Source organism: Ipomoea triloba, chromosome 6 (assembly GCF_003576645.1).
Source record: "Ipomoea triloba cultivar NCNSP0323 chromosome 6, ASM357664v1".
Lineage (NCBI taxonomy): Eukaryota > Viridiplantae > Streptophyta > Magnoliopsida > Solanales > Convolvulaceae > Ipomoea > Ipomoea triloba.
The window spans coordinates 26,567,282-26,587,782 of NC_044921.1; the positions used below are offsets into that span (position 1 = coordinate 26,567,282).

General features: G+C 43.5%; 1 protein-coding gene and 1 non-coding gene across 2 annotated transcripts; one reads left to right on the top strand and one right to left on the bottom strand.

The window, feature by feature from the left end:
• Window positions 1-3,322: 3,322 nt before the first annotated feature.
• On the top strand, window positions 3,323-3,441 carry LOC116023836. The gene has a single exon (XR_004099430.1). It is a non-coding gene; the product is annotated as a 5S ribosomal RNA (ribosomal RNA).
• Window positions 3,442-7,503: 4,062 nt separating this feature from the next.
• Window positions 7,504-9,178, bottom strand: LOC116023751. Its single transcript, XM_031264760.1, has 2 exons — window positions 8,996-9,178; window positions 7,504-8,811 (listed from the first exon to the last, which is right to left on the bottom strand). The coding sequence occupies exons 1-2, from the start codon at window positions 9,176-9,178 to the stop codon at window positions 7,504-7,506; spliced, it is 1,491 nt and encodes a 496-aa protein (XP_031120620.1).
• Window positions 9,179-20,501: the final 11,323 nt, after the last annotated feature.

The window sequence follows — 20,501 nt, forward strand, 5'->3', positions numbered from 1 at the left end:
GGAACTTGTGGAAGAAGATTTCGTATGTTGAATTCTGGAAGGAAATTTTACCGGAAGGAAACTTCACAGATTTGTGGAATATTTCCTAATTTTCCTGCGATTTTGTTTCCTTGTATGGGCCGGCTTCGTATGTATATATGGACCCTCTCAGAATATGTGTCTTTCACCCCCCCTCATTACGTTAGCTTAGCTGGGTTCATCATGAGTCCAAAGAGAGCAAGTGCTGCTGGAACAAGTGCGGGGACGAAGAGGCGCCGATCGTTCCGTTTGATGGAGCTGGCCAGACGTGAGAAGTTGAAGCAGAGGAAGGAGCGTGGGCACGAAGTTGGGGATACCGTTGAGGATCCACTAACCCTTCCGTCAGATGGGGAAGAAGAGAAGGATGCCGTGAAGCAACCGAAACAAGTTCCCGTGGAAGAAAGTATGACCATCGTCCTTGTGCCTGATGATGAGCTTCCTTTGGCAGTGGAGTATCCCAAGTCCTCGAAGACCTAGATTCTTGAGTAGGAGTTAGTAGTTTGAAGTGTAATAGTGCGTGATGGCATTGAATGTTATTGGAATAAAATAAAACGTTTACTTCGAACCATTCTTTTTTTTTTTTTTTTTTTATCCTGACTTCAGCCCCGTGCCTGATCACGGTGTTGTGACTTCGGCACGGGGCTGAAGCCACGCGGCGTGGCCTCGGCCAGCGCCGAGGTCACATTCGCGGCGTGACCTCGGCACTGAGCCGAGACCACGGGCATGACTTCGATATATATATATATATATATATATATATATATATATATATATATATTTTATTTTATTTTATTTTTTTGAGTTCAGCTTCCTTAATTATCCGGGATAATTCAGGATATGTGCCAAGATTTGTTTTAGGAAATCCCATTGATACTAGGAATATTGGGTTTCCTTATACAAAACCCTAGGGTTTTGTATAAAAACCCTTCTCCTTCTTTTGTACTCAACCCTTCTTTCGTTCGTAAACATTCAACCTACCGATTGCATTCCTGCTTCCAACTATCCTGGTAAGTTCAAATTTTTTTTTAATGTTTTTACGCACTCCCACCTCGGCACCGTGCTGAGGTCACGTGGTTTGTGACTTCGGCACGGGGCCGAGGTCGCATGACCTCGGCGCTGGGCCGAAGTCACGCTATGTGACCTCGGCGCTGGGCCGAGGTCACGGTACGTAATCCGTGCATTTTTTTTTCAGGGCTTTGCTTGTGTTGAATTGACAAGTTTGTTTTGTTTTTCTTTCTGTTGTGCTGATAGGTTGGTGATCGCGCCTACCAATAACCAGGTTAGTTCCCCTATTATGGACTCGAATTCAAATTTGTGCACGGAGTCTTCTGGCAATGAATCTTTATCTTATGATGGTGAAGATACATTGACCTATGGTGGTGACACCGAGGCATTGGCCCATGGTGATGACACCGAAGACGCCTCCTCTCTGTCTTCCTCTCCTTCCGAAGAAGACACCGTAGATCTCGATCCTCCTGCCCCTTTTGTTAGTCGTAAAAAGAAGAGGCGCCAGATCTCGTATTCCCCCATAGATAGTTCACTTATCGAGAGCACCTATCGCTGTTTAAAACCTGGCGATGTAGAAGATATCCAAGGTCTAATGTGTGGGAATGTTAGAATTGTCATCCCTGGGCATGATGTTAGCATCATGGAACCCCAGGAGCCCTCCTTTTTTGGTGTTCACCTGTTGTCCGTGCAGTTAGGACTTAGGTTTCCCCTTCACCCTTTCCTGATCGAGTTTCTGAATTTTTATGAAATAGCCCCAGGTCAGCTTGCCCCAAACGGTCACCAGGTTATCGCAGGATTTCTTTCTGTGTGTCGCCAAAAAGGAATGAAACCCTCCTTAGGTCTCTTCCAGTCGTTGTTTCGAGTCATGAGGGCACCTAGAGAGGGTAAGGGTTTCGTGTGTATCGCTTCTATGCCTCGCAAGCAGCTTTTCGATGATCGTCCCTCCTTCCACAAGGACTGGAAATCTAGGTTCTTCTTTGTCTACCTAGGTATCCCTTCTCCTTTTGCTGTAACATGGGGTACCCGAGTTAGATGCCATCCAACTTTAGACGAGAGTCCAAATATGCTTAGGAAGGTCAAGAAACTTCTGAAGGGTGGTCCTTTTAAGGTTGTCGAGAGTACTTCTGAGTGGTGGCTTCGGGATTTGGGGTTTAAGAGGATCCGGCCAGCTGCCCTTGACGTACCCGGTACCCCTCTCGGTGTTTAGCTGTTTCTTGTATGCTGTTTTCTTGTAACTGTGTGTCATAACTTGAAGTTGTTTGTAGGTGCTATGTCGTCGAAAGGTGATATACCGTCAAAAGCTGTTCGGTACTTGTCGCAAAGTGGGCAGGATCCTCCCCCTCCAAAAAAAAAAAAAGCTAACAAAGAAGGAAAGAAGAGTCAAGCCTCAACACCCGGTGGAGGAGCCTGTAACCTGACGCCTCCGCAAACAAGATCTTCCACTCGGCCCCCGGCTCCTACTTCAGATGTGGATCCCTTGCCCGAGGGATCGTCTGCCCCGCCCCCCGAGCAAGGGGAAACCTCGCCAATGCCACCTCCGCGCCTTCGCACCAACTTGATCCGGCTTGGTATGGATGTGCTTCCCGGGAAGTCTATCTTAGGAGGTAGTATTGACGCCCCCGCGCTTGTCCGCAGCCTCATTTCCCCAATAGATGCAGAAATTCTCGAGGAGCAGAGCTTGGCTGTGCTACGGGAGCGTTATTGCAAGATGGCTATGGAGTCTATGTTGATAGGGGAAGGTCTCCATTTGCAGCACGAAGCTATGTTCCACGATGCTCGTAAGCAGAGGAAGAAACTCGCACAAGACCTACTGTTGCGGGACACCGAGCTGAAGAAACTAAGGGAAGATAACATAACGCTGAAAACTGATTACTCACAGTTAGAGCAGAAGCTGAAGGATGAGCGAAAGGAGCACAAGGAGACTCGTGCTACTGTTACCAAGCTGGAGGGATCTCTGGAAAAGGCGCGGCAGACTTATAAGCAATCATCTGAGTTCCAGGATGACGTCTGGAGTTCATGAGCACTCCTGAAGCTATAAAGAAGTTCTCTAAGTCCGAGGCTGGTCAGACTGCACTTGAGGCAGAGTCCCAGCTAGCATTCAACCTTGGACTGTTCACCATGCAGCAACAGATTTACCCGGTGCTTAAGGAAGAGAATCCTGATTTTGATCCTCAGGCTATGGGTTTGCCTAAGTTTATGGAGAATCCTGACCCTGACTCTGAGTATGACATATCCCCTGATGATGAAGCTGATACGGGAGTGTCTGATCGTCCTGACAACACAACACTGCTGCCCAGGATGCGATCATACCAGCACTAATGCACCGGATCCCATTAGAACTCCGAAGTTAAGCGTGTTTGGGCAAGAGTAGTACTAGGATGGGTGACCCCCTGGGAAGTCCTCGTGTTGCAAGGCCAGATGTTACCGCCACCACCCCCTCTGGAGGAAGAAGTGCAATCTCCGAGGCAAAACAGAACTCAACGACAGGAAGGTGGAACTTGACCAGTTTCTAGATCTGTTCGAGAACGTCCGGCGGCTTCTAGATCTGTCCGAGATCGGCTGGGGGTGCAAGGATCCTCCAATAGAGGTCCCCGTGCCCAAGCAGGAAAGGCAGTAACCAAACGACCATCCGGAGAAAGGATGGGCGAATCTGGTGGATTGGCTCCGCGTCACTCCACTAGACACAAAACACCACAAGAAGGCCTGGTGGAAAAACTCCAAAGACAGATAGATGATTTGGAAAAGAAAGTAGAAGCAAGAGAACACTCACCAGAACCGGAGGTAAGAATGGTCGCTCCATTCTCTCCCGACATAATGGAAGTTCCTCTTCCAAAAGACTTTCGACTACCCACCATCAAGGCCTACACTGGCACTTCAGATCCGCGTACCCATATGACAAGATACAAGGCAGCCATGGTCATGATTGGGGCAAGCGATGCCATCATGTGGAGAGCGTTCTTGTCCACTTTGGACGGAACTGCTCAAGATTAGTTTAACACAATTCCGGACGGATCAATTCAAACTTTTGCAGAGCTATCCAAAAGTTTCTTGTCTTATTTCTCAGGGAGTATACAACATAAGAAACCATTCTCACATCTCGGTGGGGTAAAACAGGATAAGGGAGAAAGCCTGCGAGACTTCTTAAGCAAATGGAAAAAAGAAGTCAACAACGTATATGACTTCGATTCGAAGGCAGCAATTATCATCTTCATCCAAGCACTAAGGTCAGGTGATTTCCACAAACAAATGAACGCCCACCACCCACGCTCTTATGAAGAACTCATGAGAACGGCCAATCGGTACGCAGACGCGGAGGAGGCTGACAGGAGGAAAAAGGATGAGGAGGAAGGACGAAAGAGTGGGCGACCTGATAAAGCTGGTCCGCCCAGCCAGGCACCACGACCAAACCAACCACCCTCAAAGAAGGGAAGAGATGACCGACCTCGCCTCATCCCGTTGTGACATCTGACACCGCTGACTCACCCAGTTAGCGTAATCCTAAATCAAGCCGAAGACATGGGGATCGTGCAATTTCCGCAGGAGTGCATGAAAGTCTCCCCAAATGCGGATCAATCCAAGTATTGCAGATTCCATAGGCAGGTGGGCCACGATACCGATGAATGCAACGTGTTAAAACGCCAGATTGAGGAGCTCATCCAGAGGGGATACTTCAGACAGTTCGTCAAACGGTCAGGCCAGCAAAAGTCGGGCCAAAAGTCGAGCCAGCAGCAACCTCCGCGTAGTTTACAAAAAAATGTTTGGAAGAAGGATGACAGCTCGGAACCGTCATCCTCGAGTGGTAAGAAAAGAGAACACGACCAAGTTACAGTAACAGATCTCTCTGACAAAGACACAGAAGAGCCCAGGAAACACAAGAAGCAGACCATACACTTCATCTACGGAGGTCCTGCAGGCGGAGACACACAAGCAGAAAGGAAGAAGTGGAGTCGCCAGTTATATGTAGGTGAGGTGGTCAGCCTTCCAAAGGGAAAAAAGCAGAGGAGGGAAGCCATTACCTTCTCTGACGATGACCTCCCAGAAGGTCCACCGAGTACATAACGCTGAAAACTGATTACTCACAGTTAGAGCAGAAGCTGAAGGATGAGCGAAAGGAGCACAAGGAGACTCGTGCTACTGTTACCAAGCTGGAGGGATCTCTGGAAAAGGCGCGGCAGACTTATAAGCAATCATCTGAGTTCCAGGATGACGTCTGGGTGTTCATGAGCACTCCTGAAGCTATAAAGAAGTTTTCTAAGTCCGAGGCTGGTCAGACTGCACTTGAGGCAGAGTCCCAGCTAGCATTCAACCTTGGATTGTTCACCATGCAGCAACAGATTTACCCGGTGCTTAAGGAAGAGAATTCTGATTTTGATCCTCAGGCTATGGGCTTGCCTAAGTTTATGGAGAATCCTGACCCTGACTCTGAGTATGACATATCCCCTGATGATGAAGCTGATACGGGAGTGTCTGATCGTCCTGACAACACCAACACTGCTGCCCAGGATGCTGCTGAGGATCCCACCACTACTACGAAGGATGCTTAGCCTATCTGATTTACTTTTCGTCGTTATCCACATTCGTACAGTTTTGTTTTTTGAATACTAGATTCGAATTGTTTTGATCACTTGTATTTTTATTTTTTTTTGAACTATGCCGAGGTGAGACCTCGGCATTGCGCCGAGGTGGGCACCTCGGCACCATGCCTTCACCTCGGCATTTTTCGGCATTGTGCCGAGGTGAAACCTCGGCATTGTGCCGAGGTGAGACCCCAACACTGGGCCGAGGTGGGCACCTCGGCACCGTGCCTTCACCTCGGCATTGTACCGAGGTTTCATTTTTTTTTTAAACCTTCCATGACGCAAATGAAACATAGAATTCTATAGAGTCTTTATTCAAATGGGTTGGACGGACCAACATTGTGGACGGACCAAGACAACCTGGACAGACCAAGACTTGACCTCCTACTGATAAAATTTCGTTAAGTGTTCTGAATTCCATATTCTGTCAATCAACCTGCCTCCTACTGTCATCAATTTGTAGGTTCCTGGGCGAATCACCTCGTCTATGATATACGGACCCTCCCATTTTTTCGCGAACTTGCCTCCTTCCAAGGGTTGACTGGCTTCCCTCCTTCTCAAAACATAATCGCCTACTTGGAAGTATCTGGGTTTTGCTTTGGCGTCATGATAGGACTTCAACTGCCTGTTGGGTTTTGCTTTGGCGTCATGATAGGACTTCAACTGCCTGTTGTAGTTTTCCATCCTACAGAACGCAGCTTCTCGCTTTCTGTTGTAGTTTTCCATCCTACAGAACGCAGCTTCTCGCTTTTTGTTGTAGTTTTCCATCCTACAGAACGCAGCTTCTCGCTTTTATCTATGAAATTGAGATCGGTTCCTTGTTGGATCTCGTTTTGCTGTGCCTCGTATTCTTCCATCCCTCGAGCTTCGAACCCGTAACTCAAGGCGAAAGGAGTTTCACCAGTAGCCCTCCTTGGGGTTGTGCGATAGGTCCAAAGGATGCTGTCCAGTTCCTCAACCCACGCCCCGCCAGCTGCTTCCAATTTCCTCTTCAAACCATCAAGGATGGTTCTATTGGCATTCTCTACTTGACCATTCGCCTGTGGGTATGACACCGCCACCCGGCTGTGCTTGATGCCCCATCCCGTCAAAAAGTCTGAGAACTCTCCGCCTTCGAATTGACGTCCGTTGTCAGTGATTACTTGGATGGGGATGCCGAAGCGGCATAGTATGTTTTTCTCTACAAACTTTTTACACCTGGCTGCTGTGATGCTAGCCAGAGGTTCAGCTTCCACCCATTTGGTGAAGTAGTCAATGGCCACGATAATGTACTTCCGGCTTCCCGAGCCCGTGGGCAGGGCTCCCACCAAATCTATTCCCCATCTTGAGAATGGAATTGTTGTGCTCACCGGAGTGTAGTTGGTCGCGGGTCGTCCTGGCAATGTCTGGAATTCTTGACACTTAGGGCATCGCTTGGCGTATTCTGCGCAATCCTTCAACATCTTTGGCCAGAAGAAGCCTTGCAGCATGATGCGTCGAGCTATGGTGTATGCTCCTTGATGCGCGGAGCACACTCCTTCGTGGACTTCTCTCATCATCAACTCTGCTTCGTCAGGGTATACACACTTCAAAATTGTGCCATTATAGGATCGTTTATATAACTTGTCTTCCAATATCACGTAGCTGGGTGCCTGCAACCTTGCTAGTTTTGCATCTTGCTCGTCCGCTGGTAAAGTGTCATCCTTCTTGTACTTTGTGATGTGGTCAATCCAACATGGCTCTCTGGATTGCACGGGGCAGACCCATGAGATGTCGATGCTGGATGTCTCCAAATCCTCAACCCGAGCAATCTTGCGAACGTGACCGGGGATCCCAGTGCTCAGCTTGGAGAGCATGTCAGCGTCAGCATTCTGTTCTCGAGGTACTTGGTGAATTTCATACCNGGCGTCATGATAGGACTTCAACTGCCTGTTGTAGTTTTCCATCCTACAGAACGCAGCTTCTCGCTTTTATCTATGAAATTGAGATCGGTTCCTTGTTGGATCTCGTTTTGCTGTGCCTCGTATTCTTCCATCCCTCGAGCTTCGAACCCGTAACTCAAGGCGAAAGGAGTTTCACCAGTAGCCCTCCTTGGGGTTGTGCGATAGGTCCAAAGGATGCTGTCCAGTTCCTCAACCCACGCCCCGCCAGCTGCTTCCAATTTCCTCTTCAAACCATCAAGGATGGTTCTATTGGCATTCTCTACTTGACCATTCGCCTGTGGGTATGACACCGCCACCCGGCTGTGCTTGATGCCCCATCCCGTCAAAAAGTCTGAGAACTCTCCGCCTTCGAATTGACGTCCGTTGTCAGTGATTACTTGGATGGGGATGCCGAAGCGGCATAGTATGTTTTTCTCTACAAACTTTTTACACCTGGCTGCTGTGATGCTAGCCAGAGGTTCAGCTTCCACCCATTTGGTGAAGTAGTCAATGGCCACGATAATGTACTTCCGGCTTCCCGAGCCCGTGGGCAGGGCTCCCACCAAATCTATTCCCCATCTTGAGAATGGAATTGTTGTGCTCACCGGAGTGTAGTTGGTCGCGGGTCGTCCTGGCAATGTCTGGAATTCTTGACACTTAGGGCATCGCTTGGCGTATTCTGCGCAATCCTTCAACATCTTTGGCCAGAAGAAGCCTTGCAGCATGATGCGTCGAGCTATGGTGTATGCTCCTTGATGCGCGGAGCACACTCCTTCGTGGACTTCTCTCATCATCAACTCTGCTTCGTCAGGGTATACACACTTCAAAATTGTGCCATTATAGGATCGTTTATATAACTTGTCTTCCAATATCACGTAGCTGGGTGCCTGCAACCTTGCTAGTTTTGCATCTTGCTCGTCCGCTGGTAAAGTGTCATCCTTCTTGTACTTTGTGATGTGGTCAATCCAACATGGCTCTCTGGATTGCACGGGGCAGACCCATGAGATGTCGATGCTGGATGTCTCCAAATCCTCAACCCGAGCAATCTTGCGAACGTGACCGGGGATCCCAGTGCTCAGCTTGGAGAGCATGTCAGCGTCAGCATTCTGTTCTCGAGGTACTTGGTGAATTTCATACCCTTCGAATTCTCGCTCTCGAGGTACTTGGTGAATTTCATACCCTTCGAATTCTCGCAAGGTTCGCAGCACTGCATCCCTGTACCTTTGCATGTTCCCTTCATTGGCTTCATATTCCCCCCTGTACCTTTGCATGTTCCCTTCATTGGCTTCATATTCCCAGTCACCTGACTGACCACTAACTTAGAATCACATCGGATGCGAATTTTTTCTGCTCGTAGTCCTGCTGCTAACCGCAGTCCGTTGAGGAGGGCCTCATACTCTGCCTCATTGTTAGATAACCTGAAGTGGAACCTGATTGCATAGTAAGCGCGGAATCTTTCTGGGGTGATGAGCACTACTCCACCCCCACAACCTTTACTATTGGATGAGCCATCCGTAGACAAGGTCCACCATCCCCATCTTCATTTTCCACCTGCTCCGTCACCTCGCGGGCTGTGCATTCCACTATGAAGTCCGCAAGGGCTTGACCTTTGATGGCGGGCCTTGGTTTGAATTCAATGTCGAACTGGCTGAGGTGCATGGCCCATCTCGCCATCCTAGCAGAGTTAGTGTTTCGTAAGAAACTCCCTAATGGTTGATGTGAGAGTACATGGATGGGATGAGCTTGGAAGTAATGGGCCAAACTTTTAGAGGCGGTGACCGCAGCAAACACTGTTTTCTCCACGGNCGTGTAGAGCCTTGCTCACATAGTAAATGGGACGCTGAGTCCCTCCTTCCTCTTTGACCAACACGGAGCTGATCGCACCCTGTGATATACCCAGGTATAAGAGTAAGGTTTCACCCGCCTCTGGTTTTGCAAGCAGTGGCAGGGATAGCAAATATTTTTTCAAGTCATCGAAGGCCAACTGACACTCTGGGTCCATTCAAACCCCTTATTCTTCTTTAGTATCTGGAAGAAGGGAAGGGATCGTTCGGCCGATTTAGATAGGAATCGACCCAAAGCCGCTAAGCGACCATTGAGTCTTTGGACTTCTTTGATGGACCGCGGGGGTTCCATGTCCAGAATGGTTTTTACCTTTTCTGGGTGCGGGGGTTCCATGTCCAGAATGGTTTTTACCTTTTCTGGGTTCGGGGGTTCCATGTCCAGAATGGTTTTTACCTTTTCTGGGTTGGGTTCTATCCCATTTCTAGTAACCATAAATCCCAGAAACTTGCCCCCATTGACTGCGAACGTGCATTTCTTACGGTTCAGGCGTAAATTGAAATTTCTCATAATAGAAAATACCTCGTTAAGGTCTTTGACATGAGAGACACCTCTACGGCTCTTGACAATCATGTCGTCTACGTATGCCTCCATGTTTCGTCCCAGTACTTTCCCAAACAACTTGGCCACCATCCGGGTGTAAGTTGCGCCTGCGTTCTTGAGGCCGAACGGCATGACCAAGTAGCAAAAAATGCCTTCTGGGGTGGTGAACGCGGTCTTCTCAGCATCCTCCTCATGCATGAATATCTGATGGTACCCACGGAAGGCATCCATGAAGCTCATCAATTCGCATCCTGCCGTCTCATCCACCAGCTGATCAATGTTTGGCAAGGGGAATCGATCCATAAGGCAGGCTCTGTTGAGATCTGTATAATCCACGCACATTCTCCACGTGGAACCTTTTGGGGCTAGGACTACGTTGCTCAACCACTCGGGATAATAGATCTCTTTGACATGTCCTGCTTGTGTCAATGCGACCACCTCGTTTTTCACAAAGTCCCTCCGTTCAGCTGACATGTATCGCCTTCTCTGTTGTATTGGTTTCTTGGTAGGGTCCACGGCTAACTTATGGGTTATGATGTTTCGATTGATACCTGGCATGTCTTCTGGACCCCACGCAAAAACTTCTTTAAACTGTGGCATGTCTTCTGGACCCCACGCAAAAACTTCTTTAAACTGTCGGATGACTTCGGGACCCCACGCAAAAACTTCTTTAAACTGTCGGATGACTTCGAGACCCCACGCAAAAACTTCTTTAAACTGTCGGATGACTTCGACTATCCACGCAAAAACTTCTTTAAACTGTCGGATGACTTCGACTATTGGGCTCTTAGTTCTGGTGCTAACCCACTGCCAATCTTTACGACCCTATCTGCTCGTGCGGGATCGACCACCACGTCTTCCGTTTCGGATGCGGGCTCGGCGCGAGGCCAGCCCCCCTCCTCTTCTCTCAGCACTTTTTCTGCAATGGTGTGGACCTGCAGATCTTTCTGTCCAATTTTTTTGCATGCTCTGACGTAACAGCTACGAGCTGCTCTTTGATCTCCTCTCACAACTCCTATCCCGTATGGTGTGGGAAATTTCATGCATAGGTGCTCCATCGAGATTATCGCCTTCAAATCTTCCAGAGCTGGCCTCCCCAGTATGATGTTATGGGCACATGTGAGTTTCACAACAATGAACTCCATGTTTATCTTGGAGGTGTTGGGGCTCACGCCTATCTCTACCGGTAGTACCACGGATCCCTCCGTCTCTATTGAATCCCCCGTAAAACCAGAAAGTGGAGTCCGTACCTCTTTGAGTTGATTTCTGGGGAGTCCCAGTTTGGTGAAAGCGTCGTAGTACATCACGTTAACTGAGCTTCCGGTGTCTACGAGTATGCGATGCACGATGCTGTCGTTGATCTCCATCTTGATCACCAACGCATCTCGGTGAGGCAGTGGACCTTCTGGGAGGTCATCGTCAGAGAAGGTAATGGCTTCCCTCCTCTACTTTTTTCCCTTTGGAAGGCTGACCACCTCACCTACATATAACTGGCGACTCTACTTCTTCCTTTCTGCTTGTGTGTCTCCGCCTGCAGGACCTCCGTAGATGAAGTGTATGGTCTGCTTCTTGTGTTTCCTGGGCTCTTCTGTGTCTTTGTCAGAGAGATCTGTTACTGTAACTTGGTCGTGTTCTCTTTTCTTACCACTCGAGGATGACGGTTCCGAGCTGTCATCCTTCTTCCAAACATTTTTTGGTAAACTACGCGGAGGTTGCTGCTGGCTCGACTTTTGGCCCGACTTTTGCTGGCCTGACCGTTTGACGAACTGTCTGAAGTATCCCCTCTGGATGAGCTCCTCAATCTGGCGTTTTAACACGTTGCATTCATCGGTATCGTGGCCCACCTGCCTATGGAATCTGCAATACTTGGATTGATCCGCATTTGGGGAGACTTTCATGCACTCCTGCGGAAATTGCACGATCCCCATGTCTTCGGCTTGATTTAGGATTACGCTAACTGGGTGAGTCAGCGGTGTCAGATGTCACAACGGGATGAGGCGAGGTCGGTCATCTCTTCCCTTCTTTGAGGGTGGTTGGTTTGGTCGTGGTGCCTGGCTGGGCGGACCAGCTTTATCAGGTCGCCCACTCTTTCGTCCTTCCTCCTCATCCTTTTTCCTCCTGTCAGCCTCCTCCGCGTCTGCGTACCGATTGGCCGTTCTCATGAGTTCTTCATAAGAGCGTGGGTGGTGGGCGTTCATTTGTTTGTGGAAATCACCTGACCTTAGTGCTTGGATGAAGATGATAATTGCTGCCTTCGAATCGAAGTCATATACGTTGTTGACTTCTTTTTTCCATTTGCTTAAGAAGTCTCGCAGGCTTTCTCCCTTATCCTGTTTTACCCCACCGAGATGTGAGAATGGTTTCTTATGTTGTATACTCCCTGAGAAATAAGACAAGAAACTTTTGGATAGCTTTGCAAAAGTTTGAATTGATCCGTCCGGAATTGTGTTAAACNATACCTGGCATGTCTTCTGGACCCCACGCAAAAACTTCTTTAAACTGTCGGATGACTTCGACTATTGGGCTCTTAGTTCTGGTGCTAACCCACTGCCAATCTTTACGACCCTATCTGCTCGTGCGGGATCGACCACCACGTCTTCCGTTTCGGATGCGGGCTCGGCGCGAGGCCAGCCCCCCTCCTCTTCTCTCAGCACTTTTTCTGCAATGGTGTGGACCTGCAGATCTTTCTGTCCAATTTTTTTGCATGCTCTGACGTAACAGCTACGAGCTGCTCTTTGATCTCCTCTCACAACTCCTATCCCGTATGGTGTGGGAAATTTCATGCATAGGTGCTCCATCGAGATTATCGCCTTCAAATCTTCCAGAGCTGGCCTCCCCAGTATGATGTTATGGGCACATGTGAGTTTCACAACAATGAACTCCATGTTTATCTTGGAGGTGTTGGGGCTCACGCCTATCTCTACCGGTAGTACCACGGATCCCTCCGTCTCTATTGAATCCCCCGTAAAACCAGAAAGTGGAGTCCGTACCTCTTTGAGTTGATTTCTGGGGAGTCCCAGTTTGGTGAAAGCGTCGTAGTACATCACGTTAACTGAGCTTCCGGTGTCTACGAGTATGCGATGCACGATGCTGTCGTTGATCTCCATCTTGATCACCAACGCATCTCGGTGAGGCAGTGGACCTTCTGGGAGGTCATCGTCAGAGAAGGTAATGGCTTCCCTCCTCTACTTTTTTCCCTTTGGAAGGCTGACCACCTCACCTACATATAACTGGCGACTCTACTTCTTCCTTTCTGCTTGTGTGTCTCCGCCTGCAGGACCTCCGTAGATGAAGTGTATGGTCTGCTTCTTGTGTTTCCTGGGCTCTTCTGTGTCTTTGTCAGAGAGATCTGTTACTGTAACTTGGTCGTGTTCTCTTTTCTTACCACTCGAGGATGACGGTTCCGAGCTGTCATCCTTCTTCCAAACATTTTTTGGTAAACTACGCGGAGGTTGCTGCTGGCTCGACTTTTGGCCCGACTTTTGCTGGCCTGACCGTTTGACGAACTGTCTGAAGTATCCCCTCTGGATGAGCTCCTCAATCTGGCGTTTTAACACGTTGCATTCATCGGTATCGTGGCCCACCTGCCTATGGAATCTGCAATACTTGGATTGATCCGCATTTGGGGAGACTTTCATGCACTCCTGCGGAAATTGCACGATCCCCATGTCTTCGGCTTGATTTAGGATTACGCTAACTGGGTGAGTCAGCGGTGTCAGATGTCACAACGGGATGAGGCGAGGTCGGTCATCTCTTCCCTTCTTTGAGGGTGGTTGGTTTGGTCGTGGTGCCTGGCTGGGCGGACCAGCTTTATCAGGTCGCCCACTCTTTCGTCCTTCCTCCTCATCCTTTTTCCTCCTGTCAGCCTCCTCCGCGTCTGCGTACCGATTGGCCGTTCTCATGAGTTCTTCATAAGAGCGTGGGTGGTGGGCGTTCATTTGTTTGTGGAAATCACCTGACCTTAGTGCTTGGATGAAGATGATAATTGCTGCCTTCGAATCGAAGTCATATACGTTGTTGACTTCTTTTTTCCATTTGCTTAAGAAGTCTCGCAGGCTTTCTCCCTTATCCTGTTTTACCCCACCGAGATGTGAGAATGGTTTCTTATGTTGTATACTCCCTGAGAAATAAGACAAGAAACTTTTGGATAGCTTTGCAAAAGTTTGAATTGATCCGTCCGGAATTGTGTTAAACTAATCTTGAGCAGTTCCGTCCAAAGTGGACAAGAATGCTCTGCACATGATGGCATCGCTTGCCCCAATCATGACCATGGCTGCCTTGTATCTTGTCATATGGGTACGCGGATCTGAAGTGCCAGTGTAGGCCTTGATGGTGGGTAGTCGAAAGTCTTTTGGAAGAGGAACTTCCATTATGTCGGGAGAGAATGGAGCGGCCATTCTTACCTCCGGTTCTGGTGAGTGTTCTCTTGCTTCTACTTTCTTTTCCAAATTATCTATCTGTCTTTGGAGTTTTTCCACCAGGCCTTCTTGTGGTGTTTTGTGTCTAGTGGAGTGACGCGGAGCCAATCCACCAGATTCGCCCATCCTTTCTCCGGATGGTCGTTTGGTTACTGCCTTTCCTGCTTGAGCACGGGGACCTCTATTGGAGGATCCTTGCACCCCCAGCCGATCTCGGACAGATCTAGAAGCCGCCGGACGTTCTCGAATAGATATGGAAACTGGTCGAGTTCCACCTTCCTGTCATTGAGTTCTGTTTTGCCTCGGAGATTGCACTTCTTCCTCCAGAGGGGGTGGTGGCGGTAACATCTGGCCTTGCATTCCTGCGACTAGTTGGGCCATCGTCGCCGCCGCCTGTTGGATGACCTGCGCTGCTGCCTGAAGGTCCACCACCTAGGCGGGAGCAGCAGCTGGGAGGGGAGTATGGCCACCACCATGGTTGTTGTTGAGTTGGCTAGTGCGGCCACCACCATGGTTGTTGTTGAGTTGGGTACGGAGGTCACCTTCTCTACGGTTATTGTTTTTAAGTTGGCTGCGAAGGTCACCTCCACGGTTACTGTTGAGCTGCTCACGAAGATCACCCGAGGGGTGACCCTTGTTCACCTGACTAGGTGTATGCGAGCTGCTGGATCCAGATGCCATCGCTCGTGATGAGATGAACTGAGTGGTTTGAGATTTTTGTAAATTTAGCCTGAGATCTGATCTCGGCTCTCAATGAGAGCACCAATGACGGTAATAATGTGTTACCGGGTATGTAATCTGAGTATTATTGAAGTAAGATGGTACAGTGTTTGAGTGCAGTGCTCAGTGTACAAGTGAGTTTAGTATGTATTTGTCTAAGTTCAATTGTCGTAAGAAGTCCCCCTCACTACGTGGTTGTGAGTCCTTTTATTCCTTCCAGCTCAGTAACGGAGCATTGATGAGGAGTTGAACGTTGGACATCAATACCTGAGGTGTTGAATGCTGAGGAGCTGAACGTCGGTCATCAATGCTGAGGAGTTGAACGTTGGCCATCAATGCTGAGGAGTTGGACCGTTGCGCATTGATGCTGAGGAGTGAGGTGTCTTGGTAGTTTGAACGGCAACTGTCTTGGTTATGACAACGGTTCCGGGTCGGGTACCCAATTACCCTGTCAGTTGATATAGAATGTAATATAGGGACGACTTTTAATTTATTAGTGTGATCATCCTTCTCTTGTTTGGGTTAAAGATTTATGGACCGATAGTAATATGTATTGTAATTATGGACCAATAATTTTTTTTATGTGTAAAGTTGTAGGTGAATTGATACAGGTAGAGCGGGGCAGTCCAAGTCTAGAGTCCAGTATTGCATTAATAGTGTATGTGGGCTACCTAAGCACAATATAATGCTTGGGCTACGCCCGACCATTACATTCTCCTCTAGATACATAATTCAAAGAATTAAAGTACACAATAATAACGTCATCTTCCTCCATTCGTACGTTATGCTCGTGAATCGCTTACCAATACCCACACATGTGAGCCCCCCCTGCATGTGCCCAGCCCACAAACCAGTAAAACCATCCACTCTAAACCCAAAAATCTCAACTTGTGTCTCTAAAACCTTGTACCGTAGCCAGGGACGGATCCAGAAATGTAGTCCAGTGGGGGCGAAATATAGCAATAAATATTGTTAGATATTGACGAAAAATAAAACACATTAAAACTTTATAAAAATATTCATAATGAAATATAACATAATTAATTTGATAAAATAATTCAAATAAAGAATACGTTGTACTTTTCAAAAAAAAAAAAAAAAAGAACACATTGTAAATTACACATCTCATTATTAATATATATATAAAGCCATAATCATCAAAAGGGCCAAAAAGAGAGTGTGTTGTCAACAAGATTCAAACACGCAACATCTCTCTTGATAACAGGCAGTTATACCACCTCGTCTAGCACCTCTATTAATTATCATATCTGTTTTTATATATTTATACTAAAACATGTACTATATATACATATATACATACAAAGGCTATATATGGGGTGGGGGTGGGGTGAGTGGGGGCAGGTGCCCCCACTGCCCCCAGGGTGGTTCCGTCTCTGACCGTAGCCAAAGACCTTGTGATCCAGCAGCACACCGATTTACACTCCTATGTGGTAGGGAGTGAGTCCAAGTCTCAGTGAAAGCGACTGTTCAGTAGGTTGAGAAAGTAGATATGAACAGATACTACATTGTAACCGTATATACTACTTTAGCTGTGCATGTAGGCCTAGTTATTAACGTATTAGTTGATGGTAGTGAACTAAAATAAATTTAAGAGTTTATAACATGAATAAAAAATGTTACGTGCGGAACATAAATACATAAGAGATGGAATTTAGGACGCAAGTTGAGATGGATTGATTAGTCCGTATGTAGTAGTACAGTGATGCAGGCAGGCAGAGATATGTGTCAGTAAGGAGGAAGGAAGAAATAGAGTCCACTAGTGTAGTAGTCATCAGCTCAAAAAAGAATCAGGCAAGTGTAGGACCCATTTAACGTAACGTAACAAAACGTTTTTTGGAGGTTTTTGCCAGCCATGACTAGGAGAGAGCAGAGAAAAAGAAAAAAAAAAAAAGGGAAAAGAAAAAAGTTTATGGCCAAATTTAAAAATAAAAGAGATATTTGATCGCCAAGATCTTGTAGTCTAGTGGGACACGATTGTACTTTCACATGAAAGGGGTGAGTTCGAACCTTAATAAAAAGATTGAGAAAAAAGTTATGAACATATACTACATTGTAACAGAGTCATTAGTACTTATTTGATCACCAATTTTACATGGGGAATGAAGGGTGCACATGTAATTAAAGAGGAAATGGGCCATCCCCTTTTTATTTTACCTACTCAAAGTTGTTCAGTGATGCAGACTGAATTGAATTAGCAGTACGGATTAGTATACCAATTCAAAGGATTTTCTCCTAACACAACGAAGTTTCCATGAATATATGACCTCTTGTTGTTTTGGTTACGGTTAGACTCACTACCACCTACTTGCCACAATTTTGTTATCATTCTTATTTTTTATGCTTTTCTATGTTTATGCAAGTTTTGTGTGGCGGAACATTTACAATATTTTACGACCAACTTTAACGGGGCATTTGATTTTAATGACTGAATTAGGGGGAAAGATATTGCAATTCAATAGGAGAGAAATGAAATGATAATAATGTGAGAATTTAAATTCCAATGTTTGATTGGTAGAAAATTAGAAATAGAATTATTGAAAATTTTAATTATAGCGTTTGATATATATTTGAAAGAGAATAAGTAGTATAAAGACTAAAGTGTTCATACTTATTATAACAGACAAATAAAACATCAGTTTTAGGTTAAAAAGATAATGGATAATTTGTCCCAAAAGTATCTTTTTTCTTCCCAAAAATTGATACCAGGGGACATGAGATTCTAATTCCGTAAAAATGAGTGGAATTATATATTTTCTTCAAACTAAATGAATGAATTTGCTTATGAATTATAGGTGGGTGTGGAATTCAAATTTTCTTTGACCAAGCATGTTGTAAACTATTGAATATGTTTAAAAATTAAATGGAGTTGTGAGTTGTGACTTCTTTCAATGTACTTAATTTATAAGCAAATGCTTAATCTAAAGATGGGTGGTTGTTGTTGTTGTTGTTGTTGTTGTTAATTAGGAAATATTTATCTCATTCTATAGTATTACTTTTTTTTTTTTTTTTGAAAACTCTATAGTATTACCTAATCATTACTGTATTATTATTTTTTGTAATTATAATATTCAAAAGTAGATCTGATAAAAACATTCCATATTTGTGCTAATTCTACCAACTTTTGTCCTTGTGACGCTACACCAGGTGCAATTTTGATTAATTACTTATCATATATCTCAATCTTTTAAATTATAACTAGTGTTTTACCCGTGCGCTGCGCGGAAAAAATTTTGTTATTATAAATTTAAATAATAAAATTTAAAAATACAAATATATTATAATGTACAATATAATAATATAGTTGAATTTTCGTATATTTGGTCAAGTATCTATTATCATAACATACAAAATTTTAATTTTGTATGATTAATATAATCTCTAATCATATACATATTTATATAAATTTATAGAGAAAAATTTACATTATTAAATTGAATTATTCCTAATCTTATTCCATATATATTATAATTCTAACAATATGAATAATAACTAAGAAATTATACTTAGAAATTAAAAAAATGTAAAATTTAAATTTTGTATATGTGATTGTGTAATACAGTGTATATACAAATAATATTTATTAATATGTATATATGTAAATTCTATAATATAATTTCTGTAATTATAATTTATATTGATATATTATAATTAAAATAATTAAATTTATAAACTGACAAATAGAATTTTTTATTTTGTATGATTAATATAATGCATAAGTATATGTATGTATGTATGCATTTTTATAAATTTAAATATTTATGAATACACATTTTGTTAATTTTATAATTTTATTTTTAATTATATTTTATATTTTATTAATTATAATTAAGAAAATTACATTTACAAATTAAAAGAATTTAATTTTTAAATCTATATGGATTAATGTAGTCCCTAACTATGTTATATATTTAGACAAATTTTTAAATATTTTTAAATTTTTAATTAAGAATATGAGTTTAGACATATTTTAAAATAATTTTTTAATAAATATTCATTGTAGTAATTAACGTGTATAATTATGGCAATAATCACAATTCTATAAAAAAAATGTATATATATTTTTATATTGTACAAAACACTATAAATATAATATGTCTACAAAAATTGATAAAAAGAGAAATTTATAATTTTTTTATTATATAGATATTGATAAATATTATATAATTTTTTTCCTTGCATGAAAAATCATTCTTATTTTAAAATTTTACATTGATATATGAGTTTTGTATCAAAATCTACTTTGATGATATTTTAAACTTTGAGTAACACTTGTGTCAGACCGTCTCACAGGTCTTAATCCGTTAAACGGGTCAGATCTTTGATTAATAGGTCAGATCTTTGACCTTGTTAGTTAAAGATCAAACCCGTCTCACAGATTGAGACCATGAGACAGTTACACACAAGTTTTTTCCTTAAGCTTTTGTTTGTTATCATAAATAGTAATAGATGTCTACAAACCATTTAGTTTTGTTTCTAAATATTTTTCAACTCGTAAATGTAGCACAATCAAAACATCTCTAGATCATTATTTAAATAATAGGTTCACAATAGACTTTGTGGTTCAAGATTTGTAGATCTATGATATGTTTTTAACTAATTTATTTGAAAGTTTATTTCTTTTAGTTCTATTATCTCTTTTTCGTTTAGTTCTATTACCTATTGTTCTTGTCATGCATCTTGTGCTCAGATGACATGTAGTGATTCTCCCGTATGGGAGGTTATGAGATTGAGCCTTGTATTCAAAAAAATAAATCTCTTATTCTTCTTCGTTTTAAATTGATAGATCTCGAGATGATGCATCATTCTTAAATATGTGAATTCTAATAAATTTAATAAAATTATATTTAAATGTGAAACATTTACTCAATAACATTATATTTTTTTTTCAAACTTCGCAAATGTAAGTTAGTTCAATTAGTTCATTTTTATGTTAGTTTTTCTTCAGTTATGTTATTAACGTAAATTAATTTGTTTTGAGCTCATAATATTTAAATAATAACTATTATTTTAGATTTGTAAATTTTTATAATTTATGGTATTTTATAAAATTTGTTCACAGCATTTGAACTATAAAACTTTTAAATTAATGCAATAATACTTATATTTGTTATTAGTAGAGAGCTAAAATCATAATAATGATATATTATACCTTTCACATTTTTAAACTTTGAAAACCAACATCATTTATGTAGGAAGAAATTTATATATAGTAGTAATAATATTGTAGTTATTTTTAAAAGTTAGACGAAGTAAACAAATTGACATGCAACAATTTTTTTTATTTGGGTGAACTTTTGACATGCAACAATGATTCAAATATATATATATATATATATATATATATATATATATATTCGAATCAAATTAAATTATTTTAATTTTAATAATTTTAATTAAAATTCAAAAAATAAAACAAATAAAATTAAAAATATCTATAATACAAAAATATTAAA